The sequence below is a fragment of the Dromaius novaehollandiae genome, chromosome 32, assembly GCF_036370855.1.
Source record: "Dromaius novaehollandiae isolate bDroNov1 chromosome 32, bDroNov1.hap1, whole genome shotgun sequence".
NCBI classification, from domain to species: Eukaryota; Metazoa; Chordata; class Aves; order Casuariiformes; family Dromaiidae; genus Dromaius; species Dromaius novaehollandiae.
This window is the reverse complement of record NC_088131.1, coordinates 260,072-283,384: the sequence shown is the minus strand read 5'-3', so window position 1 is coordinate 283,384 and position 23,313 is coordinate 260,072. Positions and strand designations below refer to the sequence as shown.

Below are 23,313 nucleotides of genomic sequence, written 5' to 3'. Positions count from 1 at the left end.
AGCCTCGACTACAGGTCCCACCTCCACGGCAGCCTCCACTACAGCTCCCACCTCCACAGCAGCCTCGACTACAGGTCCCACCTCCACGGCAGCCTCCACTACAGCTCCCACCTCCACGGCAGCCTCCACCACAGCTCCCACCTCCACAGCAGCCTCGACTACAGGTCCCACCTCCACGGCAGCCTCCACCACAGCTCCCACCTCCACGGCAGCCCCCACCACTGGTCCCACCTCCACGGCAGCCTCCACCACAGGTCCCACCTCCACGGCAGCCCCCACCACTGGTCCCACCTCCACGGCAGCCTCCACCACAGGTCCCACCTCCACGGCAGCCTCCACCACAGGTCTGACCTCCACGGCAGCCTCCACCACAGGTCCCACCTCCACGGCAGCCTCCACCACAGGTCCCACCTCCACGGCAGCCTCCACCACAGGTCTGACCTCCACGGCAGCCTCCAGCACTGGTCCCACCTCCACGGCAGCCTCCACCACAGGTCCCACCTCCACAGCATCCTCCAGCACAGGTCTGACCTCCACGGCAGCCTCCACGACAGCTCCCACCTCCACGGCAGCCTCCACTACAGGTCTGACCTCCACGGCAGCCTCCACCACTGGTCCCACCTCCACGGCAGCCTCCACTACAGGTCTGACCTCCACGGCAGCCTCCACCACTGGTCCCACCTCCACGGCAGCCTCCACCACAGCTCCCACCTCCACGGCAGTCTCCAGCACTGGTCCCACCTCCACGGCAGACTCCAGCACAGCTCCCACCTCCACGGCAGCCTCTTGCACAGGTCCCACCTCCACGGCAGCCTCCACGACAGCTCCCACCTCCACGGCAGCCTCCACCACAGGTCTGACCTCCACGGCAGCCTCCACCACAGGTCTGACCTCCACGGCAGCCTCCACCACAGCTCCCACCTCCACGGAATCCTCCAGCACAGGTCTGACCTCCACGGCAGCCTCCACCACAGGTCCCACCTCCACGGCAGCCTCCACCACAGGTCTGACCTCCACGGCAGCCTCCACCACTGGTCCCACCTCCACGGCAGCCTCCACCACAGGTCTGACCTCCACGGCAGCCTCCACCACAGCTCCCACCTCCACAGCAGCCTCGACTACAGGTCCCACCTCCACGGCAGCCTCCACTACAGCTCCCACCTCCACAGCAGCCTCGACTACAGGTCCCACCTCCACGGCAGCCTCCACTACAGCTCCCACCTCCACGGCAGCCTCCACCACAGCTCCCACCTCCACAGCAGCCTCGACTACAGGTCCCACCTCCACGGCAGCCTCCACCACAGCTCCCACCTCCACGGCAGCCCCCACCACTGGTCCCACCTCCACGGCAGCCTCCACCACAGGTCCCACCTCCACGGCAGCCTCCACCACAGGTCTGACCTCCACGGCAGCCTCCACCACTGGTCCCACCTCCACGGCAGCCTCCACCACAGGTCCCACCTCCACGGCAGCCTCCACCACAGGTCCCACCTCCACGGCAGCCTCCACCACTGGTCCCACCTCCACGGCAGCCTCCACCACAGGTCCCACCTCCACAGCATCCTCCAGCACAGGTCTGACCTCCACGGCAGCCTCCACGACAGCTCCCACCTCCACGGCAGCCTCCACTACAGGTCTGACCTCCACGGCAGCCTCCACCACTGGTCCCACCTCCACGGCAGCCTCCACTACAGGTCTGACCTCCACGGCAGCCTCCACCACTGGTCCCACCTCCACGGCAGCCTCCACCACAGCTCCCACCTCCACGGCAGTCTCCAGCACTGGTCCCACCTCCACGGCAGCCTCCACCACAGGTCTGACCTCCACGGCAGCCTCCACCACAGGTCTGACCTCCACGGCAGCCTCCACCACTGGTCCCACCTCCACGGCAGCCTCCACCACAGGTCTGACCTCCACGGCAGCCTCCACCACAGCTCCCACCTCCACAGCAGCCTCCACCACAGGTCTGACCTCCACGGCAGCCTCCACCACAGGTCCCACTTCCACGGCAGCCTCCACCACAGGTCTGACCTCCACGGCAGCCTCCACCACAGCTCCCACCTCCACGGAATCCTCCACCACAGGTCTGACCTCCACGGCAGCCTCCACCACAGGTCCCACCTCCACGGCAGCCTCCAGCACAGGTCCCACCTCCACGGCAGCCTCCACCACTGGTCCCACCTCCACGGCAGCCTCCACCACAGGTCTGACCTCCACGGCAGCCTCCACCACAGGTCCCACCTCCACAGCAGCCTCGACTACAGGTCCCACCTCCACGGCAGCCTCCACTACAGCTCCCACCTCCACAGCAGCCTCGACTACAGGTCCCACCTCCACGGCAGCCTCCACTACAGCTCCCACCTCCACGGCAGCCTCCACTACAGCTCCCACCTCCACAGCAGCCTCGACTACAGGTCCCACCTCCACGGCAGCCTCCACCACAGCTCCCACCTCCACGGCAGCCCCCACCACTGGTCCCACCTCCACGGCAGCCTCCACCACAGCTCCCACCTCCACGGCAGCCTCCACCACAGGTCTGACCTCCACGGCAGCCTCCACCACTGGTCCCACCTCCACGGCAGCCTCCACCACTGGTCCCACCTCCACGGCAGCCTCCACCACAGCTCCCACCTCCACGGCAGCCTCCACCACAGCTCCGACCTCCACAGCAGCCTCCAGCACAGGTCTGACCTCCACAGAAGCCTCCAGCACAGGTCTGACCTCCACAGCAGCCTCCAGCACAGGTCCCACCTCCACGGCAGCCTCCACCACAGGTCTGACCTCCACAGCAGCCTCCACCACAGGTCCCACTTCCACGGCAGCCTCCACCACAGCTCCCACCTCCACGGCAGCCTCCAGCACAGCTCCCACTTCCACGGCAGCCTCCAGCACAGGTCCCACCTCCACGGCAGCCCCCACCACAGGTCCCACCTCCACGGCAGCCTCCAGCACAGGTCTGACCTCCACGGCAGCCTCCACCACAGCTCCCACCTCCACGGCAGCCTCCAGCACAGGTCCCACCTCCACGGCAGCCTCCACCACAGGTCTGACCTCCACAGCAGCCTCCACCACAGCTCCCACCTCCACGGCAGCCTCCAGCACAGCTCCCACCTCCACGGCAGCCTCCAGCACAGGTCCCACCTCCACGGCAGCCCCCACCACAGGTCCCACCTCCACGGCAGCCTCCACCACAGGTCCCACCTCCACGGCAGCCTCCACCACAGCTCCCACCTCCACGGCAGCCTCCAGCACAGGTCTGACCTCCACGGCAGCCTCCACCACTGGTCCCACCTCCACGGCAGCCTCCACCACAGCTCCCACCTCCACGGCAGCCTCCACCACAGGTCCCACCTCCACGGCAGCCTCCACCACAGGTCCCACCTCCACGGCAGCCTCCACCACTGGTCCCACCTCCACGGCAGCCTCCAGCACAGGTCCCACCTCCATGGCAGACTCCAGCACAGCTCCCACCTCGACGGCAGCCTCCACCACAGCTCCCACCTCCACGGCAGCCTCCACCACAGCTCCCACCTCCACGGCAGCCTCCACCACAGGTCTGACATCCACAGCAGCCTCCACCACTGGTCCCACCTCCACGGCAGCCTCCACCACAGCTCCCACCTCCACGGCAGCCTCCACCACTGGTCCCACCTCCACGGCAGCCTCCACCACAGCTCCCACCTCCACGGCAGCCTCCACCACAGCTCCCACTTCCACGGCAACCTCCACCACAGCTCCCACCTCCACGGCAGCCTCTAGCACAGGTCCCACTTCCACGGCAGCCTCCACCACAGCTCCCACCTCCACGGCAGCCTCCACCACAGCTCCCACCTCCATGGCAGCCTCCACCACAGCTCCCACCTCCACAGCAGCCTCCACCACAGGTCCCACTTCCACGGCAGCCTCCACCACTGGTCCCACCTCCACGGCAGCCTCCAGCACAGGTCTGACCTCCACGGCAGCCTCCAGCACAGCTCCCACCTCCACGGCAGCCTCCACCACAGGTCCCACCTCCACGGCAGCCTCCAGCACAGGTCTGACCTCCACGGCAGCCTCCACCACAGCTCCCACCTCCACGGCAGCCTCGACTACAGGTCCCACCTCCACGGCAGCCTCGACTACAGGTCCCACCTCCACGGCAGCCTCCACCACAGGTCTGACCTCCACGGCAGCCTCCAGCACTGGTCCCACTTCCACGGCAGCCTCCACCACAGCTCCCACCTCCACGGCAGCCTCCACCACAGGTCCCACTTCCACGGCAGCCTCCACCACAGGTCCCACCTCCACGGCAGCCTCTAGCACAGGTCCCACTTCCACGGCAGCCTCCACCACAGGTCTGACGTCCACGGCAGCCTCCACCACAGGTCCCACCTCCACGGCAGCCTCCACCACAGGTCTGACCTCCACGGCAGCCTCCAGCACTGGTCCCACCTCCACGGCAGCCTCCACCACAGCTCCCACCTCCACGGCAGCCTCCACCACAGGTCCCACCTCCACGGCAGCCTCCACCACAGGTCTGACCTCCACGGCAGCCTCCACCACAGCTCCCACCTCCACGGCAGCCTCCACCACAGCTCCCACTTCCACGGCAGCCTCCACCACAGGTCCCACCTCCACGGCAGCCTCTAGCACAGGTCCCACTTCCACGGCAGCCTCCACCACAGCTCCCACCTCCACGGCAGCCTCCAGCACAGGTCTGACCTCCACGGCAGCCTCCACCACTGGTCCCACCTCCACGGCAGCCTCCACCACAGCTCCCACCTCCACGGCAGCCTCCACCACAGCTCCCACCTCCACGGCAGTCTCCAGCACTGGTCCCACGTCAACGGCAGCCTCCACCACAGGTCTGACCTCCACGGCATCCTCCACCACTGGTCCCACCTCCACGGCAGCCTCCACCACAGCTCCCACCTCCACGGCAGCCTCCAGCACAGGTCTGACCTCCACGGCAGCCTCCAGCACTGGTCCCACCTCCACGGCAGCCTCCACCACAGGTCTGACCTCCACGGCAGCCTCCACCACAGGTCCCACCTCCACAGCAGCCTCCACCACAGGTCTGACCTCCACGGCAGCCTCCACCACAGCTCCCACCTCCACGGCAGCCTCCAGCACAGGTCCCACCTCCACGGCAGCCTCCACCACTGGTCCCACCTCCACGAAATCCTCCAGCACAGGTCTGACCTCCACGGCAGCCTCCACCACAGGTCCTACCTCCACGGAATCCTCCAGCACAGGTCTGACCTCCACGGCAGCCTCCACCACAGGTCCTACCTCCACGGAATCCTCCACCACAGGTCCCACCTCCACGGCAGCCTCCACCACAGGTCCCACCTCCACAGCAGCCTCGACTACAGGTCCCACCTCCACGGCAGCCTCCACCACAGCTCCCACCTCCACGGCAGCCTCCACCACTGGTCCCACCTCCACGGCAGCCTCCACCACAGGTCTGACCTCCACGGCAGCCTCCACCACAGCTCCCACCTCCACGGCAGCCTCGACTACAGGTCCCACCTCCACGGCAGCCTCCACCACAGGTCCCACCTCCACGGCAGCCTCCACCACTGGTCCCACCTCCACGGCAGCCTCCACCACTGGTCCCACCTCCACGGCAGCCTCCAGCACTGGTCCCACCTCCACAGCAGCCTCCACCACAGGTCCCACCTCCACAGCAGCCTCCACCACAGGTCCCACCTCCACAGCAGCCTCCAGCACAGGTCCCACCTCCACGGCAGACTCCAGCACAGCTCCCACCTCCACGGCAGCCTCCACCACAGGTCTGACCTCCACGGCAGCCTCCACCACAGGTCTCACCTCCACGGCAGCCTCCAGCACAGGTCCCACTTCCACGGCAGCCTCCACCACAGGTCTGACCTCCACAGCAGCCTCCACCACAGCTCCCACTTCCACGGCAGCCTCCAGCACAGGTCTGACCTCCACGGCAGCCTCCACCACAGCTCCCACCTCCACGGCAGCCTCCACCACTGGTCCCACCTCCACGGCAGCCTCCACCACAGCTCCCACCTCCACAGCAGCCTCCACCACAGGTCTGACCTCCACGGCAGCCTCCACCACAGGTCCCACCTCCACGGCAGCCTCCACCACAGGTCCCACCTCCACGGCAGCCTCCACCACTGGTCCCACCTCCACGGCAGCCTCCACCACAGGTCTGACCTCCATGGCAGCCTCCACCACTGGTCCCACCTCCACGGCAGCCTCCACCACAGGTCCCACCTCCACGGCAGCCTCCACCACTGGTCCCACCTCCACGGCAGCCTCCAGCACAGGTCTGACCTCCATGGCAGCCTCCACCACTGGTCCCACCTCCACGGCAGCCTCCACCACAGCTCCCACCTCCACGGCAGCCTCCACCACAGCTCCCACCTCCACGGCAGCCTCCACCACTGGTCCCACCTCCACGGCAGCCTCCACCACAGCTCCCACCTCCACGGCAGCCTCCACCACAGGTCTGACCTCCACGGCAGCCTCCACCACTGGTCCCACCTCCATGGCAGCCTCCACCACAGCTCCCACCTCCACGGCAGCCTCCACCACAGGTCCCACCTCCACGGCAGCCTCCACCACTGGTCCCAATTCCACGGCAGCCTCCACCACTGGTCCCACCTCCACAGCAGCCTCCACCACAGCTCCCACTTCCACGGCAGCCTCCACCACAGCTCCCACCTCCACGGCAGCCTCTAGCACAGGTCCCACCTCCACGGCAGCCTCCAGCACAGCTCCCACCTCCACGGCAGCCTCCACCACAGGTCTGACCTCCACGGCAGCCTCCACCACTGGTCCCACCTCCACGGCAGCCTCCACCACAGCTCCCACCTCCACAGCAGCCTCCAGCACAGGTCCCACCTCCACGGCAGCCTCCACCACAGGTCTGACCTCCACAGCAGCCTCCACCACAGCTCCCACTTCCACGGCAGCCTCCACCACAGGTCCCACCTCCACGGCAGCCTCTAGCACAGGTCCCACTTCCACGGCAGCCTCCACCACAGGTCCCACCTCCACGGCAGCCTCCAGCACAGGTCTGACCTCCACGGCAGCCTCCACCACTGGTCCCACCTCCACGGCAGCCTCCACCACAGCTCCCACCTCCACAGCATCCTCCACCACAGGTCTGACCTCCACGGCAGCCTCCACCACTGGTCCCACCTCCACGGCAGCCTCCACCACAGGTCTGACCTCCACGGCAGCCTCCACCACTGGTCCCACCTCCACGGCAGCCTCCACCACAGGTCTGACCTCCACGGCAGCCTCCAGCACTGGTCCCACCTCCACGGCAGCCTCCACCACAGGTCCCACCTCCACGGCAGCCTCTTGCACAGGTCCCACCTCCACGGCAGCCTCCACGACAGCTCCCACCTCCACGGCAGCCTCCACCACAGGTCTGACCTCCACGGCAGCCTCCACCACAGCTCCCACCTCCACGGCAGCCTCCACCACAGCTCCCACCTCCACGGCAGTCTCCAGCACTGGTCCCACCTCCACGGCAGCCTCCACCACTGGTCCCACCTCCACGGCAGCCTCCACCACAGGTCTGACCTCCACGGCAGCCTCCAGCACTGGTCCCACCTCCACGGCAGCCTCCAGCACTGGTCCCACTTCCACGGCAGCCTCCACCACAGGTCCCACCTCCACGGCAGCCTCCACCACAGGTCTGACCTCCACGGCAGCCTCCACCACTGGTCCCACCTCCACGGCAGCCTCCACCACAGGTCTGACCTCCACGGCAGCCTCCACCACAGCTCCCACCTCCACGGCAGCCTCCACCACAGGTCTGACCTCCACGGCAGCCTCCACCACAGGTCCCACTTCCACGGCAGCCTCCACCACAGGTCTGACCTCCACGGCAGCCTCCACCACAGCTCCCACCTCCACGGAATCCTCCACCACAGGTCTGACCTCCACGGCAGCCTCCACCACAGGTCTGACCTCCACAGCAGCCTCCAGCACAGGTCCCACCTCCACGGCAGCCTCCACCACTGGTCCCACCTCCACGGCAGCCTCCACCACAGGTCCCACCTCCACGGCAGCCTCCACCACAGGTCTGACCTCCACGGCAGCCTCCACCACAGGTCCCACCTCCACAGCAGCCTCGACTACAGGTCCCACCTCCACGGCAGCCTCCACTACAGCTCCCACCTCCACAGCAGCCTCGACTACAGGTCCCACCTCCACGGCAGCCTCCACTACAGCTCCCACCTCCACGGCAGCCTCCACTACAGCTCCCACCTCCACAGCAGCCTCGACTACAGGTCCCACCTCCACGGCAGCCTCCACCACAGCTCCCACCTCCACGGCAGCCCCCACCACTGGTCCCACCTCCACGGCAGCCTCCACCACAGCTCCCACCTCCACGGCAGCCTCCACCACAGGTCTGACCTCCACGGCAGCCTCCACCACTGGTCCCACCTCCACGGCAACCTCCACGACAGCTCCCACCTCCACGGCAGCCTCGACTACAGGTCCCACCTCCACGGCAGCCTCCACCACAGCTCCCACCTCCACGGCAGCCCCCACCACTGGTCCCACCTCCACGGCAGCCTCCACCACAGCTCCCACCTCCACAGCAGCCTCCACCACAGGTCTGACCTCCACAGCAGCCTCCACCACAGGTCCCACCTCCACGGCAGCCTCCACCACAGGTCCCACCTCCACGGCAGCCTCTAGCACAGGTCCCACTTCCACGGCAGCCTCCACCACAGGTCCCACCTCCACGGCAGCCTCCAGCACAGGTCTGACCTCCACGGCAGCCTCCACCACAGGTCCCACCTCCACAGCAGCCTCCAGCACTGGTCCCACTTCCACGGCAGCCTCCACCACAGGTCTGACCTCCACGGCAGCCTCCACCACTGGTCCCACCTCCACGGAATCCTCCACCACAGCTCCCACCTCCACGGCAGCCTCCACCACAGGTCCCACCTCCACGGCAGCCTCCAGCACAGGTCCCACCTCCACGGCAGCCTCCACCACTGGTCCCACCTCCACGGCAGCCTCCACCACAGCTCCCACCTCCACGGCAGCGTCCAGCACAGGTCCCACCTCCACAGCAGCCTCGACTACAGGTCCCACCTCCACGGCAGCCTCCACCACAGGTCCCACCTCCACGGCAGCCTCCACTACAGCTCCCACCTCCACAGCAGCCTCCAGCACAGGTCCCACCTCCACGGCAGCCTCCACCACAGGTCCCACCTCCACAGCAGCCTCCACCACTGGTCCCACCTCCACGGCAGCCTCCAGCACAGGTCCCACCTCCATGGCAGACTCCAGCACAGCTCCCACCTCGACGGCAGCCTCCACCACAGGTCTGACCTCCACGGCAGCCTCCACCACAGCTCCCACCTCCACGGCAGCCTCCACCACAGCTCCCACCTCCACGGCAGCCTCCACCACAGGTCTGACCTCCACAGCAGCCTCCACCACTGGTCCCACTTCCACGGCAGCCTCCACCACAGGTCTGACCTCCACGGCAGCCTCCACCACTGGTCCCACCTCCACGGAATCCTCCACCACAGCTCCCACCTCCACGGCAGCCTCCACCACAGGTCCCACCTCCACGGCAGCCTCCAGCACAGGTCCCACCTCCACGGCAGCCTCCACCACTGGTCCCACCTCCACGGCAGCCTCCACCACAGCTCCCACCTCCACGGCAGCGTCCAGCACAGGTCCCACCTCCACAGCAGCCTCGACTACAGGTCCCACCTCCACGGCAGCCTCCACCACAGGTCCCACCTCCACGGCAGCCTCCACTACAGCTCCCACCTCCACAGCAGCCTCCAGCACAGGTCCCACCTCCACGGCAGCCTCCACCACAGGTCCCACCTCCACAGCAGCCTCCACCACTGGTCCCACCTCCACGGCAGCCTCCAGCACAGGTCCCACCTCCATGGCAGACTCCAGCACAGCTCCCACCTCGACGGCAGCCTCCACCACAGGTCTGACCTCCACGGCAGCCTCCACCACAGCTCCCACCTCCACGGCAGCCTCCACCACAGCTCCCACCTCCACGGCAGCCTCCACCACAGGTCTGACCTCCACAGCAGCCTCCACCACTGGTCCCACCTCCACGGCAGCCTCCACCACAGCTCCCACCTCCACGGCAGCCTCCACCACAGGTCCCACTTCCACGGCAGCCTCCACCAATGGTCCCACCTCCACGGCAGCCTCCACCACAGCTCCCACCTCCACGGCAGCCTCCACCACAGCTCCCACCTCCACAGCAGCCTCCACCACAGGTCCCACTTCCACGGCAGCCTCCACCACAGGTCCCACCTCCACGGCAGCCTCCAGCACAGGTCTGACCTCCACGGCAGCCTCCAGCACAGCTCCCACCTCCACGGCAGCCTCCACCACAGGTCCCACCTCCACGGCAGCCTCCAGCACAGGTCTGACCTCCACGGCAGCCTCCACCACAGCTCCCACCTCCACGGCAGCCTCGACTACAGGTCCCACCTCCACGGCAGCCTCGACTACAGGTCCCACCTCCACGGCAGCCTCCACCACAGGTCTGACCTCCACGGCAGCCTCCAGCACAGGTCCCACTTCCACGGCAGCCTCCACCACAGGTCCCACCTCCACGGCAGCCTCTAGCACAGGTCCCACTTCCACGGCAGCCTCCACCACAGGTCTGACCTCCACGGCAGCCTCCACCACAGGTCCCACCTCCACGGCAGCCTCCACCACAGCTCCCACCTCCACGGCAGCCTCCACCACAGGTCTGACCTCCACGGCAGCCTCCACCACAGCTCCCACCTCCACGGCAGCCTCCACCACTGGTCCCACCTCCACGGCAGCCTCCACCACAGGTCCCACCTCCACGGCAGCCTCCAGCACAGGTCTGACCTCCACGGCAGCCTCCACCACAGCTCCCACCTCCACGGCAGCCTCCACCACAGCTCCCACTTCCACGGCAGCCTCCACCACAGGTCCCACCTCCACGGCAGCCTCTAGCACAGGTCCCACTTCCACGGCAGCCTCCACGACTGGTCCCACCTCCACGGCAGCCTCCACCACAGGTCTGACCTCCACGGCAGCCTCCACCACTGGTCCCACCTCCACGGCAGCCTCCACCACAGCTCCCACCTCCACGGCAGCCTCCACCACAGCTCCCACCTCCACGGCAGTCTCCAGCACTGGTCCCACCTCCACGGCAGCCTCCACCACAGGTCTGACCTCCACGGCATCCTCCACCACTGGTCCCACCTCCATGGCACCCTCCACCACAGCTCCCACCTCCACGGCAGCCTCCAGCACAGGTCTGACCTCCACGGCAGCCTCCACCACAGCTCCCACCTCCACGGCAGCCTCCACCACAGGTCTGACCTCCACGGCAGCCTCCACCACAGGTCCCACCTCCACAGCAGCCTCCACCACAGGTCTGACCTCCACGGCAGCCTCCACCACAGGTCTGACCTCCACGGCAGCCTCCACCACAGGTCCCACCTCCACGGCAGCCTCCACCACAGCTCCCACCTCCACGGCAGCCTCCACCACAGCTCCCACCTCCACGAAATCCTCCAGCACAGGTCTGACCTCCACGGCAGCCTCCACCACAGGTCTGACCTCCACGGAATCCTCCAGCACAGGTCTGACCTCCACGGCAGCCTCCTCGACAGCTCCCACCTCCACGGCAGCCTCCACCACAGGTCTGACCTCCACAGCAGCCTCCACCACAGGTCCCACCTGCACGGCAGCCTCCACCACAGCTCCCACCTCCACGGCAGCCTCCACCACAGCTCCCACCTCCACGGCAGCCTCCAGCACAGGTCTGACCTCCACGGCAGCCTCCAGCACAGCTCCCACCTCCACGGCAGCCTCCACCTCAGGTCCCACCTCCACGGCAGCCTCCAGCACAGGTCTGACCTCCACGGCAGCCTCCAGCACAGGTCCCACCTCCACGGCAGCCTCCACCACAGGTCCCACCTCCACGGCAGCCTCCACCACAGGTCCCACCTCCACGGCAGCCTCGACTACAGGTCCCACCTCCACGGCAGCCTCCACCACAGGTCCCACCTCCACGGCAGCCTCCACCACAGGTCTGACCTCCACGGCAGCCTCCACCACAGGTCCCACCTCCACGGCAGCCTCCACCACTGGTCCCAATTCCACGGCAGCCTCCACCACTGGTCCCACCTCCACAGCAGCCTCCACCACAGCTCCCACTTCCACGGCAGCCTCCACCACAGCTCCCACCTCCACGGCAGCCTCTAGCACAGGTCCCACTTCCACGGCAGCCTCCACCACAGCTCCCACCTCCACGGCAGCCTCCAGCACAGGTCTGACCTCCACGGCAGCCTCCACCACTGGTCCCACCTCCACGGCAGCCTCCACCACAGCTCCCACCTCCACAGCATCCTCCAGCACAGGTCTGACCTCCACGGCAGCCTCCACCACTGGTCCCACCTCCACGGCAGCCTCCACCACAGGTCTGACCTCCACGGCATCCTCCAGCACAGGTCCCACCTCCACGGCAGCCTCCACCACAGGTCCCACCTCCACGGCAGCCTCCACCACAGCTCCCACCTCCACGGCAGCCTCCACCACTTGTCCCACGTCAACGGCAGCCTCCACCACAGGTCCCACCTCCACGGCAGCCTCCACCACAGCTCCCACCTCCACGGCAGCCTCCACCACTGGTCTGACCTCCACGGCAGCCTCCACCACAGGTCTGACCTCCACGGCAGCCTCCACCACTGGTCCCACCTCCACGGCAGCCTCCACCACAGGTCCCACCTCCACGGCAGCCTCCACCACTGGTCTGACCTCCACAGCAGCCTCCACCACAGGTCTGACCTCCACGGCAGCCTCCAGCACTGGTCCCACCTCCACGGCAGCCTCCACCACAGCTCCCACCTCCACGGCAGTCTCCACCACAGGTCCCACCTCCACAGCAGCCTCCACCACTGGTCCCACCTCCACGGCAGCCTCCACCACAGGTCCCACTTCCACGGCAGCCTCCACCACTGGTCCCACCTCCACGGCAGCCTCCACCACAGGTCCCACTTCCACGGCAGCCTCCACCACAGGTGTGACCTCTACGGCAGCCTCCAGCACAGGCCTGACCTCCATGGCAGCCTCCAGCACAGCTCCCACCTCCACAGCAGCCTCCAGCACAGGTCCCACCTCCACGGCAGCCTCCACCACAGGTCTGACCTCCACAGCAGCCTCCACCACAGGTATCACCTCCACAGCAGCCTCGACTACAGGTCCCACCTCCACGGCAGCCTCCAGCACAGGTCTGACCTCCACGGCAGCCTCCAGCACAGCTCCCACCTCCACGGCAGCCTCCACCACAGGTCCCACCTCCACGGCAGCCTCCAGCACAGGTCTGACCTCCACGGCAGCCTCCACCACAGCTCTCACCTCCACGGCAGCCTCGACTACAGGTCCCACCTCCACGGCAGCCTCCACCACAGGTCCCACCTCCACGGCAGCCTCGACTACAGGTCCCACCTCCACGGCAGCCTCCACCACAGGTCCCACCTCCACGGCAGCCTCGACTACAGGTCCCACCTCCACGGCAGCCTCCACCACAGGTCCCACCTCCACGGCAACCTCGACTACAGGTCCCACCTCCACGGCAGCCTCCACCACTGGTCCCACCTCCACGGCAGCCTCCAGCACAGGTCTGACCTCCACGGCAGCCTCCAGCACAGCTCCCACCTCCACGGCAGCCTCCACCACAGGTCCCACCTCCACGGCAGCCTCCAGCACAGGTCTGACCTCCACGGCAGCCTCCACCACAGCTCCCACCTCCACGGCAGCCTCGACTACAGGTCCCACCTCCACGGCAGCCTCCACCACAGGTCCCACCTCCACGGCAACCTCGACTACAGGTCCCACCTCCACGGCAGCCTCCACCACTGGTCCCACCTCCACGGCAGCCTCCAGCACTGGTCCCACCTCCACGGCAGCCTCCACCACAGCTCCCACCTCCACGGCAGCCTCCACCACAGCTCCCACCTCCACGGCAGCCTCCAGCACAGGTCCCACCTCGACGGCAACCTCCACCACAGGTCCCACCTCCACGGCAGCCTCCACCACTGGTCCCACCTCCACGGCAGCCTCCACCACAGCTCCCACCTCCACAGCAGCCTCCACCACTGGTCCCACCTCCACGGCAGCCTCCACCACAGCTCCCACCTCCACGGCAGCCTCCACCACAGCTCCCACCTCCACGGCAGCCTCCACCACAGGTCTGACCTCCACGGCAGCCTCCACCACAGCTCCCACCTCCACGGCAGCCTCCACCACAGGTCTGACCTCCACGGCAGCCTCCACCACTGGTCCCTCCTCCACGGCAGCCTCCAGCACAGGTCTGACCTCCACGGCAGCCTCCACCACAGCTCCCACCTCCACGGCAGCCTCCACCACAGGTCTGACCTCCACGGCAACCTCCACCACAGGTCCCACCTCCACGGCAGCCTCCACCACAGGTCTGACCTCCACGGCAGCCTCCAGCACTGGTCCCACCTCCACGGCAGCCTCCACCACAGCTCCCACCTCCACGGCAGCCTCCAGCACAGGTCTGACCTCCACGGCAGCCTCCACCACTGGTCCCACCTCCACGGCAGCCTCCACCACTGGTCCCACCTCCACGGCTGCCTCCAGCACAGCTCCCACCTCCACGGCAGCCTCCACCACAGCTCCCACCTCCACGGCAGCCTCCACCACAGGTCTCACCTCCACGGCAGCCTCCAGCACAGGTCTGACCTCCACGGCAGGCTCCAGCACAGCTCCCACCTCCACGGCAGCCTCCACCACTAGTTCCTTCTCGACAGCAGCCTCCACCACAGCTCCCACCTCCACGGCAGCCTCCACCACAGCTCCCACTTCCACGGCAGCCTCCACCACAGCTCTGACCTCCACAGCAGCCTCCAGCACTGGTCTCACCTCGACGGCAGCCTCCAGCACTGGTCCCACCTCGACGGCAGCCTCCACCACTGGTCCCACCTCCACGGCAGACTCCAGCAAAGCTCCCACCTCCACGGCAGCCTCCACCACAGCTCCCACCTCCACGGCAGCCTCCACCACAGCTCCCACCTCCACGGCAGCCTCGACTACAGGTCCCACCTCCACAGCAGCCTCCACCACAACTCCCACCTCCACGGCAGCCTCCACCACTGGTCCCACCTCCACGGCAGCCTCCACCACAGCTCCCACCTCCACGGCAGCCTCCACCACAGGTCCCACCTCCACGGCACCCTCCACCACAGCTCCCACCTCCACGGCAGCCTCCACCACTGGTCCCACCTCCACGGCAGCCTCCACCACAGCTCCCACCTCCACGGCAGCCTCCACCACTGGTCTGACCTCCACGGCAGCCTCCAGCACAGGTCTGACCTCCACAGCAGCCTCCACCACAGGTCCCACCTCCACAGCAGCCTCCACCACAGCTCCCACCTCCACAGCAGCCTCCATCACCTCACCCACCTCCACGGCAGCCTCCACCACAGCTCCCACCTCCACGGCAGCCTCCACCACAGGTCTCACCTCCACGGCAGCCTCCACATCAGGTCTGACCTCCACGGCAGGCTCCACCACAGGTCCCACCTCCACGGCAGCCTCCACCACTGGTTCCTTCTCGACAGCAGCCTCCACCACTGGTCCCACCTCCACGACAGCCTCCACCACAGCTCCCACTTCCACGGCAGCCTCCACCACAGCTCTGACCTCCACAGCAGCCTCCACCACTGGTCCCACCTCGACGGCAGCCTCCACCACTGGTCCCACCTCCACGGCAGCCTCCACCACAGGTCTGACCTCCACAGCAGCCTCCACCACAGCTCCCACCTCCACGGCAGCCTCCACCTCAGGTCCCACCTCCACGGCAGCCTCCACCTCAGGTCCCACCTCCACGGCAGCCTCCACCACAGGTCTGACCTCCACAGCAGCCTCCACCACAGCTCCCACCTCCACAGCAGCCTCCAGCACTGGTCCCACCTCCACAGCAGCCTCCACCACAGGCCTGACCTCCACAGCAGCCTCCACCACATCTCCCACCTCCACGGCAGCCTCCACCACAGCTCCCACCTCCACGGCAGCCTCCACCACAGTTCCCACCTCCACGGCAGCCTCCACCACTGGTCCCACCTCCACGGCAGCCTCCACCACAGGTCTGACCTCCACGGCAGCCTCCACCACAGGCCTGACCTCCACAGCAGCCTCCACCACATCTCCCACCTCCACGGCAGCCTCCACCACAGCTCCCACCTCCACGGCAGCCTCCACCACTGGTCTCACCTCCACGGCAGCCTCCACCACTGGTCCCACCTCCACGGCAGCCTCCACCACAGGTCTGACCTCCATGGCAGCCTCCACCACAGGTCTGACCTCCACGGCAGCCTCCACCACAGCTCCCACCTCCACGGCAGTCTCCAGCACTGGTCCCACGTCAACGGCAGCCTCCACCACAGCTCCCACCTCCACGGCAGCCTCCACCACAGCTCCCACCTCCACGGCAGCCTCCACCACAGGTCCCACCTCCACGGCAGCCTCCACCACAGGTCTGACCTCCACGGCAGCCTCCAGCACTGGTCCCACCTCCACGGCAGCCTCCACCACAGGTCCCACCTCCACGGCAGCCTCCAGCACCGTACTCACCTCCATCACGGCCTCCTCTACCTTGGGTTCGTCCTCCACGGCATTCACTACAGGTTTCACCACAGAGCTTTCCCCAACTACCCAAACGATCCCAACAACCTCTACCACAGAAGTGACTTCCACAACTACCGCTTCTCCAGGTATGGTCTCATCCCTCTCCCCTTCCGCACCCCCCGTAGATCCTCTTTTTGGAAATATGGGTCTCCCTTGGGTCCTCATCCCCCACCGACCCCCATCCTTTCTTTTTCCCAGTTGTCTGCCGCAACGGAGGTACCTACGATGGCATCAAGTGCCTCTGCACCTCCATGTTCTATGGCTCCTTGTGCGAGTTCAGCGCCGATTCCTTTGACACCGACCTCCGTAAGTCTCCCCTACCCCCCGCCCTCCCCGGGGCCTCCAGCGGCGCGGGCCTCCGTGCTGAGCCTCCGCCTCCCGGGCGCTCTAGCTTACCCAGGGACGGTCGTGCTGGAGATGGAGCTGGTGGTGACCGTCACCAACTTCAACTACACGGCCGAGCTGAACGACACGCAGTCCCAGGCCTACCTCACCTTCGAGAAGCACTTCCGCACGGAGGTGAGGCTGGGCGGGGGGAGCCGGGCCGTCGCGCGCGGCCGGGCTGGCCCGGCGCCTCACCCCCTGCCCTCCGCGTTTGCAGATTAAGAAGATCTACGGGTCCATCTCCGGCTACGAGGGCGTGCAGATCATCCGCCTCAGGTAGGGCCTCCACGGGGGCTCTCCGGGAGGCCGGGACTCCCTGCCTCGGGGGTGCCCCCCCTCACCGCCCACCCTCGCCCTCAGGCCCGGCAGCGTCGTGGTGGAGCACGCCATCGTCTTCAGCGCCCCGGCGAGCGACAACGTGACGGAGGACGCCCAGGCGGTGACGGAGGAGCTGGTGCAGAGGCTGCGGGAGGCGGAGGCCAGCCAGGGCGCCTGCCAGTACAACACGTGTGCGTGTCCCTGCGTGTCCCCCCCCCCACCCCCCCCCGAACGCCTGGGCCCGTCCCTGGCCGTGGCATCCGCGGCTTGGCCCAGCGATGCCCCAGGGAGCGATGGGACCCCGAGGAAGGTCCGTGACTCCTCCTCCTCCTCCTCCTCCTCCGCAGCGATCCTCTGCCTCACCGTTTCCTCCAACCCCGTCCTCAAGAACCTGACGGAGGTGTCGTCGCTGGACGGTGAGTGGGGGGGACACTGTCCCCCCCCCGCTTTGAACCCCGCCCGCCTTGGGAAGCCCCCAGCCTCCTCTCACCCCCGTGTCCCCCCCCCCCCCACGGCAGAAATCTGCTGGCAGCGAGCGCCCAGCGAGTACCAGGACTTCTACTACGCGCTGGTGGTGGACGGCCTCGTCCGCTGCGTCACCGCCTGCACGGCCAACACCAACGACACCAAGGACTGTCACTACGGCGAGTGCCACGTCACCCTGGACGGTCCCCAGTGCTCGTGAGTGCCCCCATCCCAGCTGTGCCCACGGCACTGGGGGGGGGGACAGGGCTGGTGCAGGGGGGTCCCCAGGCTCTAGTGCCCCCATCCCAGCCGTGCCCATGGCACCGGGGGGGGGACGGGGCTGGTGGAGGGGGGTCCCCAGGCTCTAGTGCCGCCATCCCAGCCTTGCCCATGGCACCGGGGGGGGGGACGGGGCTGGGGGGGGGGTCCCCAGGCTCTAGTGCCGCCATCCCAGCTGTGCCCATGGCACCGGGGGGGGGGACGGGGCTGGTACAGGGGGGTCCCCAGGCTCTAGTGCCCCCATCCCAGCCGTGCCCACGGCACCGGGGGGGGGGGACGGGGCTGGTCCGGGGGGTCCCCAGGCTCTAGTGCCCCCATCCCAGCTGTGCCCACGGCACCGGGGGGGGGGGACGGGGCTGGTGCAGGGGGTCCCCAGGCTCTAGTGCCCCCATCCCAGCTGTGCCCACGGCACCGGGGGGGGGGACGGGGCTGGTACAGGGGGGTCCCCAGGCTCTAGTGCCCCCATCCCAGCCGTGCCCATGGCACCGGGGGGGGGACAGGGCTGGTACAGGGGGGTCCCCAGGCTCTAGTGCCCCCATCCCAGCCGTGCCCATGGCACCGGGGGGGGGGACGGGGCTGGTACAGGGGGGTCCCCAGGCTCTAGTGCCCCCATCCCAGCCGTGCCCATGGCACCGGGGGGGGGACGGGGCTGGTCCGGGGGGTCCCCAGGCTCTAGTGCCCCCATCCCAGCAGTGCCCACGGCACCGGGGGGGGGGACGGGGCTGGTCCGGGGGGTCCCCAGGCTCTAGTGCCCCCATCCCAGCTGTGCCCACGGCACCGGGGGGGGGACGGGGCTGGTACAGGGGGGTCCCCAGGCTCTAGTGCCCCCATCCCAGCCGTGCCCACGGCACCGGGGGGGGACGGGGCTGGTGGAGGGGGGTCCCCAGACTCTCTGCTCCGGCCCCTCGGCAGCCCCGGGGAGGGGGCAAAGAGCGGCAGGCTTGACCCCCCCCCCCCCCGCCCCCCAGCTGCCAGGACGAGGCCATGTTCTGGTACGCGGGGGCCGACTGCACCCGGCCCGTCAGCAAGCTGGCCACGGGGCTGGGGGTGGCGGCCACCGTCCTGCTCGTCACCTGCATCGTCCTCGCCGTGCTGCTGGTCCGGGCCAAGCGGACGAAGTACGACGTCAGGTGAGAGCCCGGAGCCCCGGCTTTCCGCAGGGATGCTGTCCCGGGAGCCCCGGCTTTCCCAGGGATGCTGTCCCGGGAGCCCCGGCTTTCCCAGGGATGCTGTCCCGGGAGCCCCGGCTTTCCGCAGGGATGCTGTCCTGGGAGCCCCGGCTTTCCGCAGGGATGCTGTCCCGGGAGCCCTGCCTTTCCGCAGGGATGCTGTCCCGGGAGCCCTGGCTTTCCGCAGGGATGCTGTCCTGGGAGCCCTGGCTTTCCGCAGGGATGCTGTCCCGGGAGCCCTGCCTTTCCCAGGGATGCTGTCCCGGGAGCCCTGGCTTTCCGCAGGGATGCTGTCCTGGGAGCCCTGCCTTTCCGCACGGATGCTGTCCCGGGAGCCCTGCCTTTCCAAGGGATGCTGTCCCGGGAGCCCTGGCTTTCCGCAGGGATGCTGTCCCGGGAGCCCTGGCTTTCCCAGGGATGCTGTCCCGGGAGCCCTGCCTTTCCGCACGGATGCTGTCCCGGGAGCCCCGGCTTTCCAAGGGATGCTGTCCCGGGAGCCCTGGCTTTCCGCAGGGATGCTGTCCCGGGAGCCCTGCCTTTCCGCACGGATGCTGTCCCGGGAGCCCCGGCTTTCCAAGGGATGCTGTCCCGGGAGCCCTGCCTTTCCGCACGGATGCTGTCCCGGGAGCCCTGGCTTTCCCAGGGATGCTGTCCCGGGAGCCCTGCCTTTCCGCAGGGATGCTGTCCCAGGAGCCCTGGCTTTCCGCAGGGATGCTGTCCTGGGAGCCCTGCCTTTCCAAGGGATGCTGTCCTGGGAGCCCTGGCTTTCCGCAGGGATGCTGTCCCGGGAGCCCTGCCTTTCCAAGGGATGCTGTCCTGGGAGCCCTGGCTTTCCGCAGGGATGCTGTCCCGGGAGCCCCGGCTTTCCGCAGGGATGCTGTCCCGGGAGCCCTGCCTTTCCCAGGGATGCTGTCCTGGGAGCCCCGGCTTTCCACAGGGATGCTGTCCCGGGAGCCCCGGCTTTCCCAGGGATGCTGTCCCGGGAGCCCTGCCTTTCCCAGGGATGCTGTCCCGGGAGCCCTGGCTTTCCGCAGGGATGCTGTCCCGGGAGCCCTGCCTTTCCAAGGGATGCTGTCCCGGGAGCCCTGCCTTTCCAAGGGATGCTGTCCCGGGAGCCCTGGCTTTCCCAGGGATGCTGTCCCGGGAGCCCCGGCTTTCCCAGGGATGCTGTCCCGGGAGCCCTGGCTTTCCCAGGGATGCTGTCCCGGGAGCCCCAGCTTTCCGCAGGAATGCTGTCCCGGGAGCCCTGCCTTTCCAAGGGATGCTGTCCCGGGAGCCCTGCCTTTCCAAGGGATGCTGTCCTGGGAGCCCTGGCTTTCCGCAGGGATGCTGTCCCGGGAGCCCCGGCTTTCCGCAGGGATGCTGTCCCGGAGCCTGGGGTTTGGGGGGGGGAGGTGTTTGGAGCAGGGCTGGCACCCGGACACGAGTCCCAGTTTGGGGGGCCGGTGCCTTTCCTCTGCTGGCGCTCAGCCCTCTGAGACGCCGTCTCGATGCCCCGCAGCAGAGCTCACTCCGAGACCGGCGGCAGCTGGTACGAGGAGGACAGCCTCGCCTGGCGCTCGCTCGACGGCTTCCTCTACCAGAACCGGGGAGCCGCCGACTTCGCAGGTGAGACCCGGCCCCGGCCCCCCTGCACCGCCCTGGGCCGGGCCTGAATCGGGGCCTGAGCCTGGCTCAGCGGGCCTCTTCCAGCTGGGACCAGCCCGGGGCTGAATCGGGGCCTGAGCCTGGCTCAGCGGGCCTCTTCCAGCTGGGACCAGCCCGGGCCTGAATCGGGGCCTGAGCCTGGCTCAGCGGGTCGCTTCCAGCTGGGACCAGCCCGGGGCTGAATCGGGGCCTGAGCCTGGCTCAGCGGGTCGCTTCCAGCTGGGACCAGCCCGGGGCTGAATCGGGGCCTGAGCCTGGCTCAGCGGGTCGCTTCCAGCTGGGACCAGCCCGGGGCTGAATCGGGGCCTGAGCCTGGCTCAGCGGGTCGCTTCCAGCTGGGACCAGCCCGGGGCTGAATCGGGGCCTGAGCCTGGCTCAGCGGGTCGCTTCCAGCTGGGACCAGCCCGGGGCTGAATCGGGGCCTGAGCCTGGCTCAGCGGGTCGCTTCCAGCTGGGACCAGCCCGGGGCTGAATCGGGGCCTGAGCCTGGCTCAGCGGGCCTCTTCCAGCTGGGACCAGCCCGGGGCTGAATCGGGGCCTGAGCCTGGCTCAGCGGGCCTCTTCCAGCTGGGACCAGCCCGGGGCTGAATCGGGGCCTGAGCCTGGCTCAGCGGGTCGCTTCCAGCTGGGACCAGCCCGGGGCTGAATCGGGGCCTGAGCCTGGCTCAGCGGGTCGCTTCCAGCTGGGACCAGCCCGGGGCTGAATCGGGGCCTGAGCCTGGCTCAGCGGGTCGCTTCCAGCTGGGACCAGCCCGGGGCTGAATCGGGGCCTGAGCCTGGCTCAGCGGGTCGCTTCCAGCTGGGACCAGCCCGGGGCTGAATCGGGGCCTGAGCCTGGCTCAGCGGGTCGCTTCCAGCTGGGACCAGCCCGGGCCTGAATCGGGGCCTGAGCCTGGCTCAGCGGGTCGCTTCCAGCTGGGACCAGTCCGGGGCTGAATCGGGGCCTGAGCCTGGCTCAGCGGGTCGCTTCCAGCTGGGACCAGTCCGGGGCTGAATCGGGGCCTGAGCCTGGCTCAGCGGGTCGCTTCCAGCTGGGACCAGCCCGGGGCTGAATCGGGGCCTGAGCCTGGCTCAGCGGGTCTCTTCCAGCTGGGACCAGCCCGGGGCTGAATCGGGGCCTGAGCCTGGCTCAGCGGGTCTCTTCCAGCTGGGACCAGCCCGGGGCTGAATCGGGGCCTGAGCCTGGCTCAGCGGGCCTCTTCCAGCTGGGACCAGCCCGGGGCTGAATCGGGGCCTGAGCCTGGCTCAGCGGGTCTCTTCCAGCTGGGACCAGCCCGGGGCTGAATCGGGGCCTGAGCCTGGCTCAGCGGGTCGCTTCCAGCTGGGACCAGCCCGGGGCTGAATCGGGGCCTGAGCCTGGCTCAGCGGGTCGCTTCCAGCTGGGACCAGCCCGGGGCTGAATCGGGGCCTGAGCCTGGCTCAAGCCGGCACACGGCAGCGATTGGGGCAGCGATAACGCTGGGGTCCCTCCCTCGACCCCGCCTGCCCGGACACCTGGGCCCTTCGCTGACCCGCTGCCTTCTGCCCTCGCCCCGCAGGCAGCGACACCCTCCGCAGCTTCCAGCCCTCGCTGGACGCGGTCGACACCTCCGTCCCGGTAGGTACCCGGCTCCGGCGGGACCCCCCGCCCCCTCCCCGGCCTGAGGACCCGGGGCAGAGGGAGGTGCCCCGCGCGGGGAGGCTACGTGTGACCCCCCCGTCTCAACCCCCCCCCCCCGCAGATGCACATCGCGAGACCGGAGCTCAGGACCCGGCTGTGATCCCGGCCCGGGACCTCGGTCCCGCCTGCGGCCTCGGCGCTTCCGACGGCGGAGCCGAGCACCAGGAAAGCCCCGGGCTGGGAAAAGCCCAGCTGCAGCCGTTGTGGGGGGGGGGAAGACCCTGACCTCCCCGGGCGGGGGGGCTCCAGCTGCTCCTGGCCCCCCCGAGGCCTCCCCGGAGGAGGAGGGAGGGGCGGATCCCCCCCGCCCCCAGAGCTCTGGGGACCCTGGGGGAGCCCCCAGCCCCCGGGGTGACCCGGATCCATCCACGGAGCCCGGATCGCCGGCGCCCGGGCGAGGAAGCCGGGATGGATCCCGCCAACCGGCGCCTCGGCACGCGGGACGCGCCGCGAGGACCCGGGGGTGCGGGACGGGGTGGGGTGGGGAGGGGGGGGGTCGCTATTTATTATTTATTAGGCTGCTGAAGACGCAGCCTCCCTCGCCGCGCACGGGAGCGGGTTACAGCGGCCGTAAAACGGCTCCGCACTGCGCTGCTGCGGCTCGCTCCTGCTGCCGGGCCGCGGGTCGAGGCCGACGGAAGAACCCGCCGCCGAGCGCCCGGAGCGGGATGAGGCCTCGCGGCAGCGGGGAGAAGCGCCCGGAGCGGAGGCCGGGCCGGGGGGGGG

General features: G+C 68.8%; 1 protein-coding gene across 1 annotated transcript in view; it reads left to right on the top strand.

Annotated features, from left to right (window-relative positions):
- The window catches only part of LOC135324529 (mucin-22-like), a 58,477-nt gene extending 35,435 nt beyond the window's left edge, over positions 1-23,042 (top strand). Inside the window, exons 5-16 of the mRNA XM_064501084.1 lie at positions 14,776-14,968; positions 16,533-16,751; positions 16,864-16,971; positions 17,057-17,184; positions 17,267-17,325; positions 17,410-17,558; positions 17,715-17,783; positions 17,886-18,048; positions 19,080-19,241; positions 20,782-20,888; positions 22,466-22,524; positions 22,649-23,042. Coding sequence (XP_064357154.1) covers positions 14,776-14,968; positions 16,533-16,751; positions 16,864-16,971; positions 17,057-17,184; positions 17,267-17,325; positions 17,410-17,558; positions 17,715-17,783; positions 17,886-18,048; positions 19,080-19,241; positions 20,782-20,888; positions 22,466-22,524; positions 22,649-22,687 — 1,455 coding nt within the window. The 3' untranslated portion in view covers positions 22,688-23,042. The remainder of the gene's footprint in view (positions 1-14,775; positions 14,969-16,532; positions 16,752-16,863; positions 16,972-17,056; positions 17,185-17,266; positions 17,326-17,409; positions 17,559-17,714; positions 17,784-17,885; positions 18,049-19,079; positions 19,242-20,781; positions 20,889-22,465; positions 22,525-22,648) is intronic.
- The last annotated feature ends 271 nt before the right edge of the window (positions 23,043-23,313 follow it).